The 24877-nt window shown below is 47.5% G+C and overlaps 1 protein-coding gene across 4 annotated transcripts in view; it reads right to left on the bottom strand.

Annotated features, from left to right (window-relative positions):
• The window catches only part of TMOD1 (tropomodulin 1), an 86392-nt gene that overhangs the window by 5803 nt on the left and 55712 nt on the right, over positions 1–24877 (bottom strand). For 2 of the 4 annotated variants that reach the window (XM_042963930.1, XM_042963929.1), the window contains exons 5-9: positions 23488–23577; positions 22405–22535; positions 20614–20721; positions 14932–15075; positions 10398–10887 (exon numbers count right to left, since the gene is read on the bottom strand). In XM_042963930.1, the coding sequence (XP_042819864.1) occupies positions 10621–10887; positions 14932–15075; positions 20614–20721; positions 22405–22535; positions 23488–23577 (740 nt within the window). In that variant the 3' untranslated portion in view covers positions 10398–10620. Of the gene's footprint in view, positions 1–2278; positions 2424–10396; positions 10888–14931; positions 15076–20613; positions 20722–22404; positions 22536–23487; positions 23578–24877 lie in introns of those variants that run through there. The other 2 variants (XM_007089298.2, XM_042963931.1) reach the window with 2 other exon arrangements.

The raw sequence follows: 24877 nt of genomic DNA, 5'->3' as shown, positions 1-24877 counted from the left end.
GGGATGTTTTGCTTAACTGGACTCTGTCTTCACAAGTCACTTCCTCACGTTGTCTGGGTACAGGGTGTAGGCATTCTTGAATTTTTAGGCACTCCCTTGAGTCTTTTCTCTCCCATAAGGTTGTTTTAAAGGCTCTGGAGTCAAGGAACTAGCCTTTCTGCTCCCTTTATGTCCCCTGGCACAGTCCTGGGACACAAAAGTTGCTCAAAAAGTGCCTGCTGTAATCTCTGGTGTGATTTGGCTGAGCCACTGCCTAGAAGGACAGTCCCTCCCAGGCTTCTGTTTTCCTGTAAGGGAACTGGGGGGTGAAGGCCTTCCAGCTCCAGCACCCTAGGGTCTGGCCAGAACCTCAGAAGCTGCTGGAGATAGGAGTCAGGCCTGGGATTTGGAGTCACAGACTCTCAGGACTGGGCGTGTCCCCAAGGGCCAGGTTATCCAACCCACAGCTGATCCTGGTGCCCCTCCCCCACCACAGCACCCCTGACCTCCAGTCATCTGGAACTTCCGTCCCTAGAAAAGGCCTCCAGACCATTTTGCCACTAGAAGACAAAAGCTGGGTTAGCCCTGGGATAGGCAGCCCTGGGCACAAAAGCAGCTTAATCTAAACTGGGAGGGGAAAATGTCAGGCTACGGCATGTTGGAACAGAACTCAAGGCCTTTAGTGCTGGTTTTGAAGCCAGATCACAGCTGGCCACAAGCATCTAGATTGCTGGCCTTCCTCAACAGTTCAGGGTAGCTATCACCTCTGTTATACAATAATGACTGATAATTATTTGTTTGTGTTTATTTTAAATAAGGGCACTTCAGATAAACCAGGATACTAGGTGCATTTTTGTCTCTTTGTTGTATGGACTTTTCTAGACCCGCAGCTCTAGAAAAAAGTGGCATCTATGTGGCGAGCAATGAATGAATAACTTCTTATAGGTACTGTGGTAGCGCTCTATCAACTGAGGCATAAGAACGATGTGGTCAGAAGGATGGCAGGGAACATGTCCCTCTAGAGTAGGAACCTGTAACTTCAACACCCAGCGCCCTACAGGACTTTGACCAACGTTTGTTGAATTGAGTAACTCAATCTAAAGTGTACGTGGTTCTCTGTGCATCGGGTCTGTGCACACACACCTACACACCCCCCTCTATTTTTCTGGGTGTTAACCTAGCCTCAGATTTGAGATGTGCTTTAGTATTAGGCTATTTGCATTTTGCTGAGTGCTCGAAGCAAAAACCAAAACCCCCATGTGTAGAACAGGCTTGAATCTGATCAAAAACTCACCGAAGACCTTTTCCTTTAGAACATATAGTTATTTCATAATCCAATCCCAGAAAGAAGCTCTCATCCTTTTTCTTTCTTTCTGAACTTGTTACACTTCCTTCTCTTTGGTAATAAGAATAATGTAACTTGGTTTGTCTTCTTCCCTTGGTTCTAGAAAACTCACAGCTAAATGTAATGATCAATTATGTTAACATATTAGGCCTCCTCCTTTTCTTGCTGTTTTTCCTTCTTATTTTCCTACAGCCTTAGCAGACATAGTCCATTTTGGACACAGTATCAAGTCCTTTTAGCATCCAGCAGGAATACCCATCATAAATAACTATGCACAGAGGTTGAGAACAACAGACGCCTGTAAGTCAGTCAATGACTGATCTCACTTTTCATTAACTGACTTGTATACCTATTGGGCAGATGCTCATAAAAATGTGACATTTTCTTTTGTTTCCTTTTTGGAAAAAAAATAATAACTATGCCTTTAACTGAGAAGAAATGAATGTAACCTGTTTAACTTACATTTTCAACTTTTACCTTAAAGTGCTATGAGGTTTCCCAGGCATGGGGTTTGGGTAGTGGTGCTAGTTGGTGGCTTTGGGGGCAGGGACTAGAGCCAGACCCGATGGTCCTGAGAGGACTCTGAGCTCAGAGGAGGGTATTCAAAGAGGAAAAGACTCACGGTGAGCCTGTGGCCCGCCACATGTCCTCTCACTCAGCCAAACAAGGCGCCCAGGGTGCGCTCGGGCTCCAGCCCTGCGCTGTGCTGAGCCCCCCGGGGAGGGGAGGAGTGCTCAGTGCAGATGAAGCACCCACAGTCTAGGGGAGGCAGCAGGCCGGGCGCCAATACAGAAAACTAGGAAATGTAACCAAGGTGGTGAGGCTCAAGAAGAGGGCTCCCTTGGAGAAGGTATCAGTGGAACATTCCCTGCCATATCCGCACACCACCCCCACAACCTCCAGGACAGGTGGGAAAGCCACGGGCAGGTTTTTGGGTAGCGCATTTCCACTCACCAAGGTCGTTGTTGTTCATCATTGCGTTGGACGCCCGCAGCCGGGGCCCCTGCTGGGTAAAGTGGTAGCCGAATTTGAGAAGCGTTGCGTTTTTTTCCAACATGTTTACTATCTCCATTTCCACTTTGTTGCCCAGAGGTTGGCTCTTTGGTCAAGAAAAGAACAGGAGTCACTACTCATCCCTTTTGTGCAGGAATCTTTTCTACTAGCAGAAACCCTGCGTGGTGGGCGGGGATTTTAACCACTCCCCGACTCCACCCCCAAGAACGGGGAATTGGAAGTTTGGAGAAGGTGAAGGGTCACACACCAGGAGCGAATGAGCTGGGATTCAAACCCAGGCCTGCTGGATGCCAAGAACAGATCTTTTCGTTGCCCCACAGCATCCTTTCTACAAAACTCGAGCAGGAAGGATCTTCAACGAGTCTCAAGGAGATTAAAAATTCCACTGCCCTGGCTATACCCCATATTAATTAAATCCAACTCTCCAGGAATGAGACTCAGGTGTCTGTGGCTTTTAAAACTCCCAGGTGATGTCAATATACAGCCAGGTTTGGTAACCAGTTACTTAGACGAATCCTTTCAATTTCCAAATGAAGGAAATGGAGAGACCCAGAGAGGGGAAAGGATTTGCCTAAGGTCCCACAGTAAGTTGGGAATGCCCAGAGTTCATTTTTCTGAAGCCTCCTTCTGATCATGTTAGTTCCCTACCCCAAGATCTCTAGTGACAAAGATTGAAAGAAAACAAATGAAAAGGAAAAACCTTACAATATACAATCTTGAGAAGGATATAATGAGGATGTTCAGTCTTGCTTATAATAGTGGGGGAAAAGGGAAGCAACTTAGACATTCATGGAGAGTTGTTCCAATAATATCAAATGGTAATTGAGTTTTACAAGAGAACATGACAGATATCAGATGATAATGCAAATCTTTGGTCACAGGCCTGGGAAGATGACCATGAAACAATATGGAGAAAAAAGCCCAGTTGCAAAACAGGTCATATTTAAGTAAAGTTACATGGATTTTCCATACACATATATATGCCTAGAAAGAGCCAGCCAGTGTGCTGGTGGTGGTGGGATTTGGGAGAGATTTTATTTTCTTCTTTGTATCTTATTGTTTGAGTTTTCTGTTACTATGTATAATAACACATACAAAATAAACATAATCTTGGGGCACCTGAATGGCTCAGTCCGTTGAGCATCTGACTTCAGCTCAGGTCACGATCTCACAATTTGTGGGTTCGAGCCCTTGCACTGACAGTGAGGAGCCTGCTTCAAAGTCTCTGTGTCCCTCTCTCTCTGAGCCTTCCCTGCTCGTGCACACTCTCTCTGTGTCTCAAAAATAAACATTAAAAAACATTCAAAATAAACACAATCTTTTAAAAAGTTTTTATTTATTTCTGAGAGAAAGAGAGGGGGTGGGGAGAGAGAGAGAGAGAGAGAGAGAGAGAGAGAGCGCGCCCAAGCAAGCTCGTGTCCAAGTGGGGGAGGGGCGGAAAGAGCAAATCCCAAGCAGGCTCTGCACTGTCAGTGTAGAGCTCGATCCCACGATCTGACTGAGGTCACATCATGACCTGAGTCAACATCAAGAGTCAGATGCTTAACCGACTGAACCACCCAAGCACCCCTCAAAATAAACATAATCTTAAAGAGATCCGAAAAGACATGGAGAGCAAACTAAACATTACATCAAGGTTTAAAGACCTTCCCCCTCAGGGCAGGAACAAGACAAGAATGTTCACTTTCACTAATACTGTCCTGGGGGTCCTAGCCGGGACAATGAGGCCCCCTTCACCCATCTCACCCCCCATCTCACCCCTCACCTCTGGCAACACCAATTTGTTCTCTGTATCTATGACCTTGGTTGTCTTCTGGTTTTGTTTTTGCTTAGATTCCACATATAAGTGAGATCCTAGGTATCTGTCCTTCTCAGTCTGACTTACTTCACTCAGCATGATGCCCTCAAGCTTCATCCATGCCTTGCACATGGCAAGATTTCCTTCTTTTTTAGGGCCGAGTAATATTCCATTGCATATATATACACCACATCTTCCATTCACCCGCTGGTGGGCACTTAAGTTGTTTCCATATCTTGGCTACTGTAAATAATGCTGCAGTGGACACGAGGGTGCATATATCTTTCTGAATTAGTGTTTCTGTTTTATTCAGATAAACACCCAGGAGTGGGATTGCTGGATCTTATGGCAGATAGATTGGTTTAATTAACATTTTGAGGAACCTCCATACTGTTTTCCACAGTGGCTGCACTGAGTCACATTCCCACCAGTAGAGCACAAGGGTTTCCTTTTCTCCATATCCTTACCAACACTTGTTATTTCTTGTCCTTTTTATTTTAGGTATTCTAACAGGTGTGAGGTGATAGCTTATTGTGGTTTTGATTTGCATTTCCCTGATGATCAGTGGTGTCGAGCATCTTTTCATGTACCTGTTGGCCATCTGTATGTTTTCTCTGGAAAAATGTCTATTCAGATCTTCTATTTTTTGATCGAATTTTGAAATCTGAATAATTAAATAAAATTTAAAATTCAGTTCCTTAGTTGCACTGACAATTAGGTCAGTGCAGATACAGAACATTTCCATCATCACAGAAGATTCTTTTCAATGGTGCTCCCCTAGACTGTGAGCCTTGGATAGCACATAATACCCAGCATCTCCAGGTCAAGGTCAAGGAATTGAACTGAATGGAGGAAACAGGAACACGGTTGATGCACAACAACACAGGAGGGTTGAGAGGACACATTAGCCCACCATCCAAAGGGACAAGCATGTACCACAGTTGAGACTCTTGCTGGAGGACTCCTCCCAGGTACTCTGACTTCACGAGAGCCTGTCTGAGTTCACTCGGGGCCGGCAACGCAAAGCTGGGCAGGTAGAGTGACACTGGCGAAGTTCCATCACCCATCTGTCACGGCTCCTGAAAGGGCTGAGAAGAGCTCAGGCCTGTCCTCAGAGGACTCAGCACAGCTCTGGGCTCTGGTCCGCTTGGCCTGGCCGGTAGTACAGGGACCATATAAGGGCCCGAGAAGGAACTGGAAGGTCCTCCGCCCACCCCACTTAGCAGGAAGCCTGGCCTCTCCTCGAGGTCACTTTCCGGGAAAGCTCTATTAGGACTTAGGATGGGCTGGTCTCAGGAAGCACTGATCTCCCCTGAGTGGAGGGGCTTCCAGCATCTTCAAGGGCTGCTTCCGCAGAGCTGACACTCCATGCCACTCGGTCCAAAGCACCAAGCACCCAGTGCAAACTGCCCCCTTTCAACCTCCCTAACCACTGGGGAGGCAGGGCAGGCAGGGACTGGCCCTTCTGTCTTAGAGATGAGTCAACTGAACCCATGTGTTCATGGGAGCTGGACTGTGCTCCCTCTGTTTAATGCCAGAGCCAGGGCTTGACCTTGACCTGACACTGGAAGGACTTCAGAGGATCCTCTAGGCCCACATTCTCAAACTAGGGTCCAATATCCCTGGGATACATGCAGAGGTTTCTGGGTATATTCAAGAAAATACAGGATTCTACTAGATAATCATGGCCAGCCTTCCCAGAGTGTCAATCTTTGACCAAAACTATTATTTTTACATTAAAGAGTAAAATAGAAAATGTGCACACATCTTAAGAAGCGTCACACTTGCTTTATCTCAGGCTGTCCCTCTTCAGCGACTCTGAGACTAGAAGGCCTCAATCATTTCAGATGAGAGAAGAGCCCATGGGGACACTGCCAGGACTAAAACTCTGATCTCTTACTTATTTTTCAAGTATTTGTTACTGAGTGATCGTTGTGTGTCAGGCAATGCCATAAGCACTTTTGATAAGCTAACTCATTTTCTCCTCCCCATACATCTATGGAGCATGTACGATTAATTTCATCCTGTAGGTGAGGTACATGAAGAACAGAGTATTAATAAATTTCCCCCAAATCACAGAGCCAGTTGGTTACAGAACCTGGATTTGAACACAGGAGTTTCACTCCAGAGTTTGCTGGTTCCCACCTCACTTGGGTGTAGGGCTGATAACGGGGCCTACAGGCAGATGGGGTTTGGCTCAGAGTGAGGGATTGTGATCTAACCAGTAACAGTGTCTGCACATGGAAGGAACTGTCTGGTAAGGCCATAGACTGCCCGTCCCTGGAGGTGTATGGACAGAGGGCAGGGTGGTGCCTTGGGAGAGTCTCCTAGACGTCATTAGGAGTGGGGAAGGCCTAGGTTCTGTGACCTTTAAGGCCCCTGGGACCTGCATTCTGTGCATCCATGAATGGCTTGCTTGGAGGGCATTAAAAAATTAGGCCACCTGGACAGTGGGTGAGGGGCAGTTAGGAGCCCCTGGACAGCAGAACCCAAGGGCAGGTCATGCCAGGACTGGCCACAGCAGACTCTGGCAGCACAGCCAGGGAGATAAGGGTGGGGAAGAACTCTTGCCAGCCCCACCTTCAGATGTGCTTAAGAATTAAACCAATCACTTGGGAATAAATATAATCTCATTATTAAACATTCAGATGATACTAAGACAGATTGAATAAAGTCAGAGAGTTTCCCTCACCTCCCTTATCCGAATCCTACCCCCTTTCTACAGAGTGAGCACCATGGCCAATGGGGTGTGTTGCCTTGGATTGTGTCTATGAAGTATATAATAAAAGTACATGGAGTTTTAAATGTTTTTCTTAAATGGGGTCGTATCATCTGCATTGTTCTGCAACGTGCGTTCTTCATGTAACATTTTCTGGAGATATTTCCAAGTCAGTACATTCAGAGCTTCTTCATCCCTTTGAACGGCTTCAGGGGATGCCCGGATACAGCTGGATATTTAGTTCGCTTCCGTTTTCCTCGTTACACGCCAGGCGGCAGTGGCTTTGCAGGGGCGGGAGCCAGTCTTTTGGCTGGACGTGGGGCTGTGGCATGGCTAATGTCTGGGTTCAAAGACAGGCGTATTTGGGGTTAAAACTGTGACTGCTCTGCCAAGAGGGTACAAATGCTGACGGGCCCTTCGGCAGTGACAACGGCTCCCGTTTCCTCACACCTTTCCTGTGGCTGAGTATTATCAGTCTGATGAGAAGATGACCAGATTCGCTGGCTTAAGAACCACCAACCAATGCCTGAGGTGGAATTCAGCTGTGGCCTAGAGTGGCTGGCTCTGAGACCCCCATTGTGGCCAGAGGCACCACGGGCATCAAGAAGCTCACTCTGTACATCTGATGGGGCCAATCATGGCCTTTTCTTTGTGATACAGAAGATGTGGGCAACTGGGAATACTTGAGAAAACAATAGAAAGGAGCCCTGGGAATTATCTAGTCCGAGTTGAGTCACAAATGCCAGCTGATATTAAAATTCCTTCAAAATCGCAGCTGCCAAGTTCGGTTCTCCTTACACGCTCCTGGGGATGGGAGCACATCACCTGTGAGGCACCCTGCTCCATCCCTGGGTACCTCTGCTGGTTAGACAGGTCTTTCTGGCCAAACTGCAGCAAAGGAAAAGAGCCCAGCGGATTCTCACTTTGGTGATTTTAAAGTATATCTGCCAATTCTTTGATCCTCCTCCCTTCCAAAGGTGGAGCCTAATTCCCCACCCCTTGAGGGTGGTTGTGCTTAGTAACTCACTTCTCACAGATAGACCATGGCAGAAGTGACTGTGTAACTTCCAAGGTTGGCTCATAAAAGGCATTTGTGGCTTTCTTCTTTCTCCGCGTTGGATCGTTCGCTCTGGGAGAAGTTGGCTGCCATCTAGTGAGGACACTCAAGCAGACACTCAAGCCTGGTGAAGAGGTCTACAAGGCAAGGAACTAATCCTGCCAACAGCCATGGAGGAAGCCATCTTGGAAGCAATTTCTCCAGCCCTGGTCAGGCCTTCAGACTGCACTCTACTGCAATCTTGTCAGAGATCTTGGGCTAGAACCATGCGACCAAACTGCTCCTGGATTCCTGGCTCTCAGAAACTGTGAGCTCATACATGTTCATTGTTATTTTAAGCTGCTAAGTTTTGAAGGGTAATCTGTTACACAGCTATAGATAACTGATACACTCACAGGCAATGCTGAGCAATAAAAGCCAGACACAAAACAGCACATACATGGGATTCCATTTACGTGACATTTAAGAGCAGGTAAAACTTATCTATGGTGATAGAAATCATGACATGATTGCATTTGGAAAGTATTAATTGAGGGAGGAGCATATGAGGTGCTGGAAATGTTCTGTGCCTTGATCTTGGTGCTGATTACCCAGGTCTGTGTATTATACAATATATTATTATATAATAATATAACAATTATACAGATATATAAATCCATATATAAATATAAATATAAATATAAATATAAATATAAATATAAATATAAATATAAATATAAATATAAATATAAATATATATCCATTGAGCTGTCCACTTAGGGTATATTTGTTACTATATGTAAGTTACACTTTCATAAAAAGTAAACATAAGTAGAAAAGAAAATAAGGGAGGAGAGGAAGGAGATAAAAAGTTGTTTCCTGCAGGAGCACCTGGGTGGCTCAGTCGGTTAAGCGTCTGACTTCAGCTCAGGTCATGATCTCACGGTTTGTGGGTTTGAGCCCCGCATCAGGCTCTGTGCTGACAGCTCATAAGCCTGGAGCCTGCTTCGGATTTTGTGTTTCCCTCTCTTCTGTGTCTCCCTCTTTCTCTGCCCCTCCCCTGCTTATGCTCGCTCTCTCTCTCACTCTCTCTCTCTCTCTCTCTCTCAAAAATCAACAAAATTTTTGTAAAAAGTTGTGTCCTGCACAGGATACAGCTAGAATCTCTCAGAGGTCAATGCCCCCCAGCCTACTCTTCCACCACCAACTGATCTAATTAACAATAGAAATATCACCTCTCCTTTATTGAGAGAAGACATATTCCAGGTCCATTTTAGAGGTGAGGAAACTGAGGCATTGGTACATTAAGTGACTCCTCCTCACCATTACACAGCAAGAATGTGACAGAGCTGAGGCTTAGCTTGGATTTGATCCTTGTTTGACTTCAAGTGTCAGAGACTTGAAGACAGATAACCCCTGGGTCAGTCTGTCTCCTGTCTGGAAAGCTCTTGGCTTTTCAGAACAGAGTGTAGCCTCCACTGGGGGCTGGACATGGTGCAATATGGTTATGGTCACAAATCTTTATTCTGACTCATGCTGATCTGCGTAGGAAAGTGATTTTTTCAACATCATATTGTTTTTCCCTCATTTCCACTGACTCTATCTCATTTCTCCCTGAGGAGCAAGGTCAGTAAAAGGCCATAATTGGCATTTCGAGGAAGTGATGGTGACACATGCCTGTTCTCCCACAGAGGCTGGGTATTTCCAGGCTGAATTACTTTAGTACACACAGACACAAAAATCGTGCACAAGCCAGGAGCTGCTGCCTAGAAGCTGAATGTATAAGGAACAAAAGAGAGAACATGACTGGTCAAGAGGTCTTGCTCACGTGGTTTCAAGAGTGTGTTTTCCTTTTTTTTTTTTTGCAGACAAAAGTCATATTCATCCTATCCTCATTTATTTTTTTTTTAAATTTTAATGTGTATTTATTTTTTGAGAGAGAGAGAGAGAGATAGAGCACAAGCAGGGAAGGGGCAAGAGAGAGAGGGAGACACAGAATCCGAAACAGGCTCCAGGCCCTGAGCTGTCAGCACAGAGCCCGACGTGGGGCTCGAACCCACAGACCGTGAGACCATGACCTGAGCCAAAGTCTGGCGCTTAACCGACTGAGCCACCCAGGCGCCCCCTATTCATCCTCATTTAAAAGAAAAATTTAGCCAGCTGCCATGAGTGTGTAATCTAAAGGGGGTGTCACCATATGTGAAAACCTTCAGGATCTTAGTCCAGTGTGGCTTTTGTTTTCTTTCTTCCTTCCTTCCTTCCTTTCCTTTTTTTTTTTTAATTTATTTTTGAGAGAGAGACAGAGCATGAGCAGGGGAGGGACACAGAGAGACAGAAACACAGAATCTGAAGCAGGCTCCAGGCTCCGAGCTGTCAGCACAGGGCCCGACGCAGGGCTCGAACTCGTGAACAGTGAGACCATGACCTGAGCATGACACTTAACCGACTGAGCCACCCAGGTGCCCCTTGTTTTCTTTTCTAAATTTATTTGCGCTAGGAAGCTAATCCAATCTGGGTAAACAAGAAAATGCAATCTATTCCTTTAGCCTCATTTCAAAATATGAAGCATATCCTCACTGTCAAATATTGGAATGAAATGTGAGAAATCCAGCCAATACCCCCAGACATTGCACATACCTTTATTTGGTGAAGGGTCATGTTTCAAGGGGAGACCTTGTCTGTTCTGAGGGGCAGGGAGAACCCTGTGCCCTGGGGTCCTAGGGAAGGGCCTACTGGGGGCGGCTTTGATGGGAGTAAGGAGGGCAAAACAAGAGGGACAGAGAATCACCATTTGGATTTGGCCAACTTGGGATGGAGACGGCTGGCAGGCACCCCATATGTGGCCCCTGCTCCTGGGGGCTGAGGGTCTCTCCCGTCCACCCGTAAATGCAGCCCATCTGGAAGGTGGGATACCTCAGTTCTGGCCCAGGTCTGACACTAACTTGATCCGTGACCTCAGCACGTCCCATCCCTTCTTTGATCCTCAATTTCCCCACCTGCAAAAGGAGGGCTGGGCTAGATGTTTCCTCAATGCCCTCATCTCTGGGTCAGGACCTCTCTGCCCCCTCCCACCCTCACTGCCGGCTCAGGGCCACTTCAGATGGCAGCACAACATTGCTCGGAGATAAAGAGAGATGGCTAGGTAAACAAACAGCCCCAGGATCCCAGTTCCCAGATTTGGGTCCTGAGCCAGCCAGCAAGGCTCTTGTCATCAGGGTAGAACTCCACAAGTCCCTTTCTCCTTTCTTTGGCCGTATAAGGAAGAAGGAGGACAGAGGCTCACTAACACAGGTTACAGGCACAAGAACTGAAGGGAAAGCTGTGGCCTCTGAGGACCGTGGTGACTAACCAAGAATGAGGAATAAATCAAATGCCACTCATCACCTCCTCTTTGGCACATGCCTCAGGGCCCAGAGCTGGGACACCATGGAGAGTTGCACTGTGAGAGGCACGGGTGGCCTTCCCTAGACTGCAGGCCTGTGGGAAGACCACCCTACGGACTCCCCTCATCTGGGCAGTCATAGCACCCCTGCCCCCCCCCCCCCCCCCCCCGGTCTCCCAGGTGCTGATGCCTGCCCTCAATTCTCTCCTACCCAGGTAGGAACCATCTTCCTGGAACATGGCACGGACTGGTGCAGATCACAGCCCACAGCCCACTTTCACTCAACCTCCCCAGTTAGAGCCCTTTGGATGTCCAGCTCCATTTCTGGCTTCCTCCAGGGGCACCATTAGTCTTGTTTGGATGGGCTCCACGGCTTTTTCCCTCTCGTTCTTTTTGTTCATGAGGTTCACTGCACCTGAGATGTCACGGCCTCTGCCTCACACTCTGAGATGCTACCCCCCTATGAGTTTGTCTCAAACTCCATCTCCCCTGGCAAGCCCTCCGTGATGCCCGCTCCTGACTGAGACTGCTTCCCCAAAGGCCTGCCGTCTGTGGCTGGCTGAAGCACCCAGTTTGATGATCATTTCTGTACTTGTCTGCCTTCCTGTCCAGCGTGGACTCACCGGAGGGCACAGCCGGAGCCTCGTTCACACACAGAGCCCACGGTGCAGCCCTGGGGTTCAGCCAGCAGTCATCAAACGCTGAGATGAACCAGAAAAGAGGCTCCCACGCTGGCGGGGGGAGGTGGTGACCAGCGCTCTAGCCTCACACCAAGGGAAAGGGACTGCTGAGGAAAGCCAAGTAAGGCCCACACAAACCAAGGAGGAGTCGAGGGCCCAGGGAGGCACACTTCTCGGACTGTGGAGTCACATCAACCTGGGCTTAATCTTGCCTCTGTCACTTCCCGTGTGCCGTGGGCAGGTTACAGAACCTGCCTGGGCCTTTCGTTTCCTCACCTACAAGACAGGGGTGGGTCATAATACCCCCTCACAAAAAGTCTTTGGGAGCATTAAATGAGATAATGGATGCATGGTACCTACTCAGTAAATCAACTCTTAGAATTGTGTGTGAATTCTCTAGGTCACCTTCAGAGTAATTATGAAAGTCAACAACTTCATAGATGATATCTGCCATCTCCTTAGAAGTAGAGATTCTTATTATCCCCATTTTACATGTGAGGAAACTGAGGCTCAGGGAAGTGAATGTTCTCACCCCGGAGTGTTCAGGGAAGGGGAGGGTGATAGTCCTGGCTCTGTCTCTGTGCTCAGCAGCGGTGGACAACAGTGAGAGGGAAGGTAGGCAGCTCACTCTCTGTCAGCTGTCAGCACAATGACCTGAGGCCAGTGCTCTGGGTCACTTTTGGCCAACATTCTGCCCTAGGAGTCAGGTTTCAGCTGACACTGGGTAGACCCTGACTCCCTGCCCAGCCAGGCCTGGAGTCACATGAGCAGCCAATCCCAAGCCTTGGCCCAGGGCTGCTGCTAAGCCTGCTGCATGCCTTCGTTCCAGTTGATCTGCCCCTCCTGCCTGCAATAAAGCAGGATCAGCAATGGCAGGAAGAGTGGGAGTGGGGAGGGGCTGGGAACGGGCGACGCAGCAGCAGGCCCCTGGCACGCGAGAGATGCAGGAGTCCGATGCAGCAAATTCACATGACAGGGCTGCCGAAGGCTTGTGTGGCTTCTTTATAGGAATTTTAAAAAAGGGCCTTCTCTGGGCGAACAAGTCCCATACCAAGGCTTCGAGAGCAGGGTATAGGTTAGATACTTCCCCCCTGCCCCCTGTGCAGTGAACAACATACACAACCACCCAGGGCAGGCCTGCTTACCAAGTGTCACCGAGGGGCCAAGTTCTGAGCTGGGTACTGGAATAAAGAGATGGCTCAGATACAGCACCAGCTTCTGGGAAGCTCATGGGAAGCCGAGGTGCTGGGAGAACACAGGGAGGGGACACCTAACTCTCTCTGAGGACACCTAACTCTCAGGGAGGGGACACCTAACTCTCATTTCAGAGAAATGGTAACCCTATAAGGATAAAGTCAAATTAGTGTTTGCCCAGAGAATAAACTCAGTGGTAGGGAGACTCAAGAGCCCATTGAATGGGGCAGGGGGGTGTTAGAGGCCCTATGGCAGGCTAATGGGAGAAAGTAGTGATATGCAGGCTCTCAAAAAAAAAAAAAGTTGGATTTGTGGTGTTTGCCAATTTCCATAGTATAAATGCTTCTACCAGAGGTGACTTCAGGGTACCAGCGTGCAGTCACTGAAGTGGAATTGAGGACAGAAGCCTACAACCAGCTCTGGCATGCTGGCTCTAGAACACCACTGGGAAGAGAGGCTTCCACCGCATCCAGAAGGAAGAGGAGGGATTCTCCAGGCAGAGAAGGGGTAGGGGCAAGGGAGGATGTTCCAGAAGGAGAGACGACGACAGCAAAGACATGGAGGTGCACAAGTAAGTAGTGAGCAAAGGTGAATCAAGGGGTTATGGTTGGGAAGGGCCGTCAAGGCCTTCTGGAACCTCGTAACGCTTTAGTTCTTGACTCACAGAGTGGTCACATGCCTGCCATGATTCATTAAGCTGCACATTGAAGTTCTGTGCGCTTTACCACGTGTGTGTGATATTTCACTACAAGGATGAAAAGCACAGATAGTCTCATTCAGGAATAACCGCTGTTTACAATTCTATTTCCTTCCCATCTTTGTCCTGTGCACGTATTTATACGACCATTCAGCAAACATTTTCAGGTAGGAAGACAAAATTTCCCTATTCATAGACCACAAAGAAGAAAGCATTTCAACAATGAAAGCCACATGGTGTCATGGAAAGAGTGTGGGCTTTGGAGTCAGAGAGACCTGAATTCGAATCCTGCTTCCCAAAGGGCTAAGTGGGTGGTACTGAGAAAGTCGCTTGTCTTAGCCTGTCTGAGCTGCTTCTCTTCTGCAGGCTGAGTCAGGCAACACCCACATCCTTCAGGGTTGTTGGGAAGGTCAGAGATGATGTGCGTTAGAGGCACCGCACAGAGCCCAGCCCACAACTGACCCTCAACACATGCAATATACAAGATATTGTAATTGGCATCATCTTAGAAAGTCAGAATTGAAAGGATTGCCAGATAATAAATGACTGACCCACAGAAGTTTCAGAGAAATGGTAACCCTATAAGGATAAAGTCAAATTAGTGTTTGCCCAGAGAATAAACTCAGTGGTAGGGAGACTCAAGAGCCCATTGAGTGGGGCAGGGGGGTGTTTGAAGAAAATAGGGATATTTAGCCTGATGAGGAAGACGCCAATGGTTTATCAGATCTGTGCCCCAGATGTGTCCCATGTGCAGCAGAGAACAGAATTAAGTGCAATATACAGGACTTATAGGAAGCTGATTTCTATTGGATATGAGGTGGGATATTCTCACCAAGAGCTGAAGGGGTGATGTTGGGAAGGAGTGAGCTCCCATAACTAGGGGGTATACAAGTAGAAGCCAACAGAGCACTTGATGGGCATGATGAAGAAGGAAGATGAGCACGGTGGAGGGTGTGGACCATGACCTTTGAGGTGCCGTAATGCTGGGCTCTGGATCTGCTCTGTCCAGCAGCATCTACCATCCAGCAAGTGAGGAACTGTAAGCATCCTGTAGTGAAGGACACAAAGAGACGCTTGTCTGTCTTACCTGGTTATCGATTTTCAGTTCCACTAGAGAAGTGTTGTATGGGAGAGCTTCCACCAGGCGCAGGATCCCGGCTCCGGAAATGAAGTTGGATTCCACGTTCAGCGTCTTCAACACCTTGTTCACCTTGAGCATCTCAGCAAGGGCCTTGAAGCGCAGAAGAAAAGCGAGGGTACCTGTGAGTCACCCCGAGCAAGGCTGGAGCCCCTCTTGGATAGAACCTAAAATACTGAGAGGTCCTTGCTGGGAGCGAGAGTTCCTTGCACACTCATGCTGTTCGAGCCAGCGACCAGGCAAGATGATCTGTACAGCCTCCTTCACGAAGTACAACTCTGTGGCCCTCCTCCCCTCCAATGCACCATGGCTCCCGAACCCTAACTGGAGAATTCCACACTCTATTACCTACATCCAGCCTCTATTACCTGATTCTTCTCCCTTGCTCGGCTTCAAGGCTCACTGATCCCTTACAGAGGGGCTTCCCTCAGCTCCCCATGCATGCCTAGTGCTCTCCCACGATTTGCTTTTGCCACCTGGGATGCCCCTTCCTTTCTGCTTCACTCGTCCAAACCCTGCCCGTCCTTCAAGGCCATTCTCAATTCCTCTTTCTCCAGGAGCCTTTATACTGATGGCCGCAGTTAGCTGTGGCCTGCGCTCTTGAACTTTGTAGCATTTACTCATAACCTCCCTCATGAAACTTGTATTCTTCTGTTCAGAGTTGTTTTTAGTTCTTGACTCACAGAGGGGTCACATGCCTGCCATGATTCATTAAACTGCTTGTTGAAGTTCTGTGCACTTTTCCATGTACGTGTGATATTTTACAATAAGGATGAAAAGTACAGATAGTCTCATTCAGGAATAACCACTGTTTACAATTCTGTTATATTTCCTTCCCATCTTTGTCCTGTGCACATATTTATATGACCATTCAGCAAATATTTTCAGGTAGGAAGACAAAAGTTTCCTATTCATAGACCATAAAGAAGAAAGCATTTTGACAATGAAAGCCACATGGTGTCATGGAAAGAGTGTGGGCTTTGGAGTCAGAGAGACCTGAATTCGAATCCTGCTTCCCAAAGGGCTAAGTGGGTGGCCCTGAGAAAGTCGCTTGTCTTAGCCTGTCCAAGCTGCCATTAGACTATATACTCTTGGGGGGATGAAAATGTACTTTATTTATCCCATGGTGCCCACATTCTCAGCACACAGTAGCTTCTTAGTCATTGTTCACTGAGCGACTGACTGGTGGAGTCCCAACCTCCCTATATACCCTCTACTTGTTGCTTATATTTCCCTGTTGGGATTCCATGGAGTCATTGTCCTCTTCATCTGAGCAGCAGAGAGCAGAGAAGGAAGCCTGGGAAACCACCCCACTGGGCAAGTGACCAGAGCAAATGGGAGGGGAGGAGCTCAGGTGGCCCCCAGCACGTTTCAGAGGAATTCAGCCAGAGGGTGTAGATGACAATCAGAGCCTCTGAAGGAAATGAGGTAATTAGCAGTTGGTGGAAACGATGTGTCATGGAGGAAAGGAGACACCAGCAGCTGATAGCCCAGGGTGTATGACCAGTGGGCCCCGGTTGTCTGAAATGACTCTCTGAGCCAGGAATGCCCTTCCCACCATCCATGCTTGCTGAAACCCTATACAAGCTCAGCTCCCAGAAAGCCTTCCTTGTTCATATTGTCCTTCCCTCCTCCCCCCGCTTCCATGTGCCTCCCGGATGGCCTGTCAGCTTTCCTTATGACCCCGAGGAGGTTGGACCCTCCCAAGGAGAGGGTCTCAGGCTGTGTTCTCTCCACAGCATCCCTCCCACTCTCCAGAAAAGGCCTGTCCAGGCCTAATAATCAAAATATTTAACAACCGGTAGGCAAGTGTACCAGGCCAGTCCAAGTGGACATGCGAGTGGCTAAGTAGGTCCTGGAGGCCCTGTCATGCCAGGTGTCAACTCTTCTGTATCATGGCAGAGGAATGAAGGTGCAGGGAAAAGAGCTGGGGCAGGGAGTGGGGGCACTTACAGAGCTTTTCACTCATGTGTGGAATTTAAGAAACGAAGAAAAAAAGAGACAAACAAAAAAATAGACTCTTAAATATAGAGAACCTCCAGAGAGGAGGTGGGTGGGAGAGATGCGTGAAATAGATGAAGAATTAAGAGTACACTTATCCCTTCTTTTTTTCTTTTTAAAGTTTGTTTATTTATTTTGAGAGAGAGAGAGGGAGAGAGAGAATCCCAAGCAGGCTCTGTGCTGTCAGTGCAGAGCCGGCTGTGGGACTTGATCTCACAAACTGTGAGATCATGACCTGAGCCAAAATCAAGATTTGGAGGTTTAACTGACTGAGCCACCAGGCACCCCAAGAGTACACTTATCTTAATGAGCACTGAGAAATGTACAGAATTGTTTAATCATTATATCAAACACCTGAAACGATTATAACATTAATTATATTTCAATTAAAAATTAATTGATTTAAAAAAATAATTGATTGCTACTAAATAGACTTCAAAGCAAGGAAAGTTATTAGGGTTAAAGAAGGGCATTACAGAACGATAAAGGGGTCAATTCTCCAAGAAGACATAACAATCCTTACTGTATATGTGCTAACAACAGAGTGTCAAGCTACAGGAGGCAAAAGCTGATAGAACTGCAAGGAGAAAACAGATGAATCGCTGGTAGAGTTGGAGATTTCAATAGCCTTCTGTCAGAAATGGAAAGATCGAGAAGGCCAAAAATCAGTCAGGGCATAATCGAACTCAACAACACCATCAATCGACTGGATAGAAGTGACATCTATAGACTACTTCATCCCACAAGAGCAGAATGCACTTTCTTCTCAAGTTTGCATGGAACATTCACCAAGACAGACACATTCTGGGCCATGAAACATACCTTAACAAATTTAAAGGAACAGAAATCATACAATGTCTACTCTCAGAGCTCAAGGGAATTGAACTAGAAATCAGCAGCAGAAAGGTAACTTTGAAAGTCCCCAAATACGTGGCAATTAAACAACACATTTTTAAATAACACATGGGGCAAAATTTAAGAAACACTAAAAAGTTTTTGAGCTAAATTAAAGTGAAAACATAACTTATCAAAATTTGTGGAATGTAGTGAAAGCATGCGCATGTTAAAAAAATCTAAATTCAATAATCTAAATTTCCATTTTAGAAAATTTAAAAAAAGAAGGGCAAATTAAATACTAAGTAAGCAGAAAAAAATAAGTAAGAATTAGAGCAGAAATCAATGATACTGAAAACAGAAAATTAATAGAGAAAAATCAATGAAGTAAAATGCTAATTCTGAAAAAAGATCAATTAAACTGATAAACCTCGAGCCAGCCTAAGAAAAAAAGAGAGAGAGAGAGAGAAAGAACACAAATTACTAATATCAGAAATCAAAGAGGCCCATTCCTACAGATCTCGTGGAAATTGAAAGGATAATAAAGGGATACTATGAACACCTCTTATGTTCACAAATTTGATAACCTGGATAAAATGGACCAATTCCCTGAAAGAAACAATTTGCCAAAGCTCACATAAGAAGAAATAGACAATTTGAATAGGCCATTACCTATTAAAGAAATAGAATCAATAATGAATAAGTAACCTTCCAAAACAGAAAGCACCAGGCCCACATGGGTTCATTAGTGAATTTAAGGAAGAAATGATACCAATTTTCCACAATCTCTTTCAGAGAACGGAAGCGGAGGGAATACTTCTAACTCATACTCTGGGGCCAACATTATCCTAATACCAAACCCAGACAAAGACGGTACAAGAAAACGATATCTTTCATGAACATAAATGTAAAAATCCTCAAAAATATAGCAAATTGAATCCAACAATGTATAAAAAGATTATACACCATGGCAAGTGGGATTTGTCTCAGGTATGCAACAGGCTGGTTCAACATTTGAAAATCAATTAATGTAGCTCATCACATCAACCAGCTAATAAAGAAAAATCACATGGTCATACCAACAGATGCAGATAAAGCATTTGACAAAACCCAGTACCCATTCATAATAAAAATTCTAAGTAAATTAGAAATAGATAGGAACTTCCTCAACTTGGTAAAAAATATCTATACAAAATCTACAGTTAATATCATGCTTAATGGTGAGAAACTGGTAATGTTATTACTAAGATTAGGTACAAGGCAAGGATGAACCCTCTCACCACTCCTAAATCAGAATAGACATTTTAGCTAATGTAGTAAGGCAGGAAAAGGAAATAAATGTATATATATTGGGAAGAAAGAAATAAAATTGTCTTTGTTTCAACAGATATGATTGTCTATGTAGAAAATCCGAAAGAACTGACAAAATACCCCTCCTGGAACTAATAAGTGATTACAGCAAGGCTGCAGTATGCAAGGTTGCTATTCAAAAATCAACCACTTTCCTATATTCCAGGAGGGAACAAGTGGAATAGGAAATTAAAAACACAATTCCATTGATATTAGTACCCTCAAAAGTGAAACACTTAGGTATAAAGCTAACAAAATATGTAGGAGATCTATATGAGGAAAACTATGAAACTCTGATGTATGAAGTCAAAGAACTAAATAAATAGATATTCCATGTTCATGAATAAGAAGGCTCAATATTGTCAAGAAATCAGTTTTTTCTCACTTGATCTACAAATTCAATGCAACCTTAATCAAAATTCTCACAAGTTATTTTGTGGATATTAACAAACTGATTGCTACTAAATGATTAATTACCACCCCCGGTAAGCTAATTCTTGCACTTTTAACCTGCTATGAGTGTTGTAATAATCACACTGCCCTGTCATCCTTTCATTGTCTGCATGACCAAATGGACCATTATGTTCATGGAAGTGGGAATATGACTGTCTCAGTCACAGTTGTATTTTCAGAACCTAATTCAGTGCTGGACACAGACAGACTCTCAATAAATAGGTTTGAATATTTAAACAAAAAGGAATCGATGGCTACTTTATAATAAGAACAACTTAATTTGATCATTAGGTAAAAAACAAATAGAATTGATCATCAGGACCCACAGATTAAGAAAATGATTTGGGGGGTGCCTGGGTGGTTCAGAAGGTTGAGCGTCTGACTTCGGCTCAGGTCATGATCTCGCGGTTCGTGGGTTCGAGCCCCGCGTCAGGCTCTGTGCTGACAGCTGGGAGCCTGAAGCCTGCTTCGGATTCGGTGTCTCCCTCTCTCTGCCCGTCCCCACTCGCACTCTGTCTCTCTCTCTCCCTCAAAAATGAATAAACATTTAAAATGATTTTAGATATAGAGAAACTGAAGCCCAGAGAAGGGCAGGCCCCTGTCCAAATGTGATGTGCTGAGTGGAGACAGACCTGCTGTAGAGTCAACATTACTGGCATTTAAATCTCAGCTCCACCTCTCACTTGCTGCTAACTTTGGACAAAGCAAAATGCCTGGACTCCCTGCACCGCAGGTTCTTCATCTGCACAGTGGGGACACCTGCACCCCGGGGATCAGGGGTGGTTGTAGATATCAACTAGGATGATGTACAGATGTTGTCGGGTTAACGGCCGTTGTGTCCACATCCTCTCCTGTCTCTTAGCCCAGTGCCTTTCCTCACACTACGCTGGGTCCTTCCTCAGTGGGGTTGGGCCAGCCCTGAGGCCACAAGCATCAACCTTCTGTTTCTGTGGCCCACCCACTCTCAATGCAGCAGGACAGAAAGGTACATACATACGCCACAGGGTCATTGCTCCGTGTTCCCACAATGCTGAACTTCTTCACATAGGAGTTCTCTTTCAGGGCTTCTGCATAAGCCTTGAGAGTGGGTATAGGGATATTCTGCAGAGAGAAAGGCAGACAGTAACGAGCAGCCCCCACCGGGGTCAGGTCGGGCAGACAGATGGGGCAGTAACCCTCTCACACATGCAGCCTGATTGTTAGCAAGTCTCTGACCAAACAGCTGAATGGCCAAAGGGTTCTGGCTTTGCCCCAAATGGTTGAGATCTGGGGAGAACTTTCTGGTCAACAGATTGAGAAAATCCTCCCTGAAGTTTTCACAACCATCTGTGCAGGCAGAGACCAGAGAAGGGAAAATCAAGGCAGAGGATGCAGAGGAGCGTTGTGCCAAGAGTTCAGGTCTAGGGTGTGGGAGTGGACAGGGCCTCAGCCTCTGTCAGGGTGACTGGCAATGTTTCTGACTCACTCTGTGACTCTGAGGGAAGTCTCTTCCCCACTCTGGGCCTGTTTCTGGAAAACAAAGGTGGCGGGGTGGTGGCGGGGGTTGGGCATTGCCCTAGATGATCTGTAAGAGACATCTGTCCCGGAGGGTCTCAGTCCTAACGCACACCAGAGGCTCCCAAGGAACTTTAATAAGATGCTGTTGCTTGGGTCTGAAGCAGACCAATAAGATCAGAATCTCAGTGGGGGTGGGAGTTGGTACATATTTTTTAATCTCCTCAGGGGAAAACCACTCAGCTAGTCCAACTTTCTCACATGCAGAGGGGAAAATGAGGGTGGGGAGGGACGAGCCTGAGCCGCCAGGGTGAAGGCACAGAGCCACGGCCACTACACTGCTCCAAGCCAGTGTTCCCTGCCAGGGTATACGGTTCTGAATTGTACCAGTGTCTCCCACTGGGCACATGGCAGACAATGGCGGCCCCGGAGAGAAAACCTGGCTGTGCTTTCACGGATCTCTCGTTTCAGAGTGTCACGTTAGCTCCCTGTGGGAGCAGAGCCTAGGGAGGCCAGGTGGAGGAGAACACTGTGGGTGCAGGTTTCCAATCAGATTGTGCCTTTGGAGCTGGCAGCCACTTAAAAGAAAGTGGAGAAGAAAGGAAAGAGGAGCCGGGGAGTGGGGGGGCCCACTCTTTGCCTTACCCCACACCGTCCCAGAACTAATTCCGCTGGCCCCCGGGCTGAGCAGGTGGGCAGGCAGCTGGGCCTGCTTCTGAAATGCCTCCTGCAGCCTGTCCAGGATAGGAGTGCTTGTCCATCTGACCCTCCTCTGCCCTTGGTGGTCACACAGGAAACATCGCACACATATGGGCCGACATCTCCCTGCCTGGGCTACAGAATGAGGCTGACTGTGTGTACGATATAGCAGTGACGGTTCAGGGGTAGGCCCCTCCCAGGGCTGTGTTACCCCACGAGCCTGCTGGGCACGGGCCTTTTCCAGCCTTGAGATCCCCTGCAGTCGGATGTGTCTGAATTAATATTTTAGCTCGGAGAAGCTCTCAGTGTTTTGTATAACATGGCAGGTTTCCAGAATCGAAGCTGTGTTGACCCGTGGTGAACACCTGGGCCTGATGTCGGTCCTCAGAAGAAACCAGGACTATATGACGCGTTTGTTTACACTGCCCGGGCCTTTTAAGGGTTTTGTCCTTTTCTTGATCCAGAAGCACCCAGAACCCAAACAGGACCCTGTTGTCCTCACACAGCCAAGCACGGGCCACATGCATTGCAGTGACACAGACATAGCTCCTCCCACCCACCCCAGGAGAAGTGAAATAAAAAGGACTCTACCCGGATGTTGTTGAGGTTGACCTCCTCAAGCTTGGGGTCGTTGTTCTTTATCCGCTCCAGAGTCTCCTCTACATCTGTTGAATTTGGCTCTTCATCGGGCACAGGCTTGTATTGTGTAGGTTTGATCACACCTAGAGTGACGGACACAAGAGACAGGTGGCTCACAGAAGCACGGGGACCCTTTCCGTCCACACTAGGGCACTTCAGAAGGAAGCAGCGGCCAAGTTCAGAGACAAGAGAAGGCTGTGCATTCCCAGGGGCTGCCAGGAGGGGCGGTGCACTGGGGAGAAGCCATGCAGGGGCCGGTTGGTCTTGGCCCTACTTGGGCTCTGCCTCTGCCATCCTGCAAGAACTGGGTGAATTACTCAAATCCTCAGAGCCTCCGTGTCCTCCACCGTGAGTGTGGACAGTCACTACCTCAGTGGGCTCTTGTGAGGATAGAACGAAGCCTGAGTGTGAAAGAAATACGTGAGCTTTCCAGAGGGAGGGTCGTTATTCTCTTGACACCCTCATTTGTTTTGGGAGCCCAAATGCCAGCTTGGAACGGTGCAGTGGGGCAAGTAAGACAATGCAATATTGGCACAGGAAAGGCCAAGGGGACTCAGGGGACAAAAGAGGCACCCGGAGACAGACTGGTGTGGGTATGTAGACATTCACCATCATGACGGAGTCCCAAGCTGGTGATGAAGGGATGAACTTGGCAAAGAACAGTGTGGGTACAGCCGGACAGCCGTTAAAAAGTGACAGTTTGAGCGCATCTTCACGCCACACACGTACACGAAGCGCAGGGGGCGTAAGAAGTTGAAAACGAGAAGCAAACCTCTAAAACTCCCAGGAGAAAATACAGGAGGATGTTTTTTATAATACTGGGATGGAGGAGTCCTACATAAACGAGACATAAATCCCAGCAAGGGAAAAGGTGGACAGACTGGGCTTACATCAAAACTTAAAACTTCTGCAATGAGCCAGAGAGCAGGAGGGGGCCGCGGAAGCAAGAAGCATGGGGGCACCCTCGTGTCCAAGGTGTCCTCGCTGGGAGCAGGGCAGGGGTGCCAAAGCCGGCGGTCAGGGCCGTGTACTCACTGTTGAGTCCCTCCTTGTTCACGATGGAGCTGCTGCCGAGGGCCTGGTAGTACTGCTGGTTGCTCATGAGCGTGTGCATGCCCAGGATGGCTGCAGGGACAGGGGGAGGCCCGTGACTCGCCTCTCTCGGACAGAAGGGCCTCCTGAGCACAGACACTCCACACCCCAGCAAGATGTGCTCACGGAAGTGGCAAGGAACACGCGCATGACTTTACGTTTTATTGGATTTTTGTTCTCATCTCTGTTTACGTGACTCTCACATCTCTACACTCAGCTGAGACTCCTCTAACCCAGGCCTCGGGTTCCTCGGTGTCCCCTCATGGCCCACTGGCACAGCCAGTCCAACTTGGCCGAGACAGAACTCATCTTTCCCAGAAGCAGACCCTTCCTTTGGATCACCTTCCATCTTGTCATCCCGCCTGTCCCCTCAGGGTAGAACCTCAGTGACATGGCACGCCCTCCCCCCCCCCCCCAGTCCCTTCCCTCTTAAGAACTGTCTCTCATCTGTCCCACCTCTCACTCCATCACCTCTCTTCTGATTGAGGCCCCACCATTTTGTGGCTGTATTATCACAACTGTGTAATCACTGCTGTCCTGGCCCCAGTCTCTTCCTACCCTCCCCCCACCAGCATTCAGCACAGAGCAGCCAGAAAGATCTTTCTGGAAATGCAGATCTGAAAACATCACTCCTGTGCTCAGTCGGGCTTTCATCCATTTGTTTGTTCAACATTTATCAAGTAGCTGCTTCCCGGGCCAGCTGTGGGTGGGGTGGTGGTAGAGGGAGTAGGGGAGTGGGGGAGATGGGGGAAGAGTGGGGCGGGGGGACACAGCAGGGAACACAGAGTCTGTCAGGGGAGAGAGATGCTGGGCAGGTACCCACACGATTGAAAACATAAGCACAGACTATACGTGTTGTAAAGGAAAAGTTCAGGGTGTTCTGGGGAGAAAAGAGCAGAGGGATTTGGAATAGGAGGGATGTGTAGTGTTGGCCAAGTTAAGAGAAGGGAGGCAGAACATTCTGGGCAGGCAGAGGGGATGGTGGGAAAGCCCTCAAGCTCACGGACTGGAAGGCTAGGGAGGGAAGGGGAAGCAGAAGATGGACATAGCTGAGTCGGACACGTGTTGAACCGCAGCACACCCCCACTCATTAAGCACTTGCTCTGGGTCAGAGAATACATCGTACCCCAGTGACTCTCACTTTCGTTGCACATTGGAATCACTGGGGAATCTTTGGAAACTCCTGATGCCCCGGCTTACCCCAGACCAATTAAACCACAGTCCCTAGGGGTGAGGCCAGGCATCTGCCTTTTTCAAGGCTCCCTAGGTGGTTTCAGTGGGCAGCCCAAGCTTGAAAACTGCCTGAAACCATCCCCCTGAATCCTCACAACAA

This window comes from Panthera tigris, chromosome D4 (assembly GCF_018350195.1).
Source record: "Panthera tigris isolate Pti1 chromosome D4, P.tigris_Pti1_mat1.1, whole genome shotgun sequence".
In the NCBI taxonomy this organism is placed as follows: domain Eukaryota; kingdom Metazoa; phylum Chordata; class Mammalia; order Carnivora; family Felidae; genus Panthera; species Panthera tigris.
Note: the sequence above shows the minus strand (reverse complement) of the source record. Positions and strands in the feature narration are given on the sequence as shown.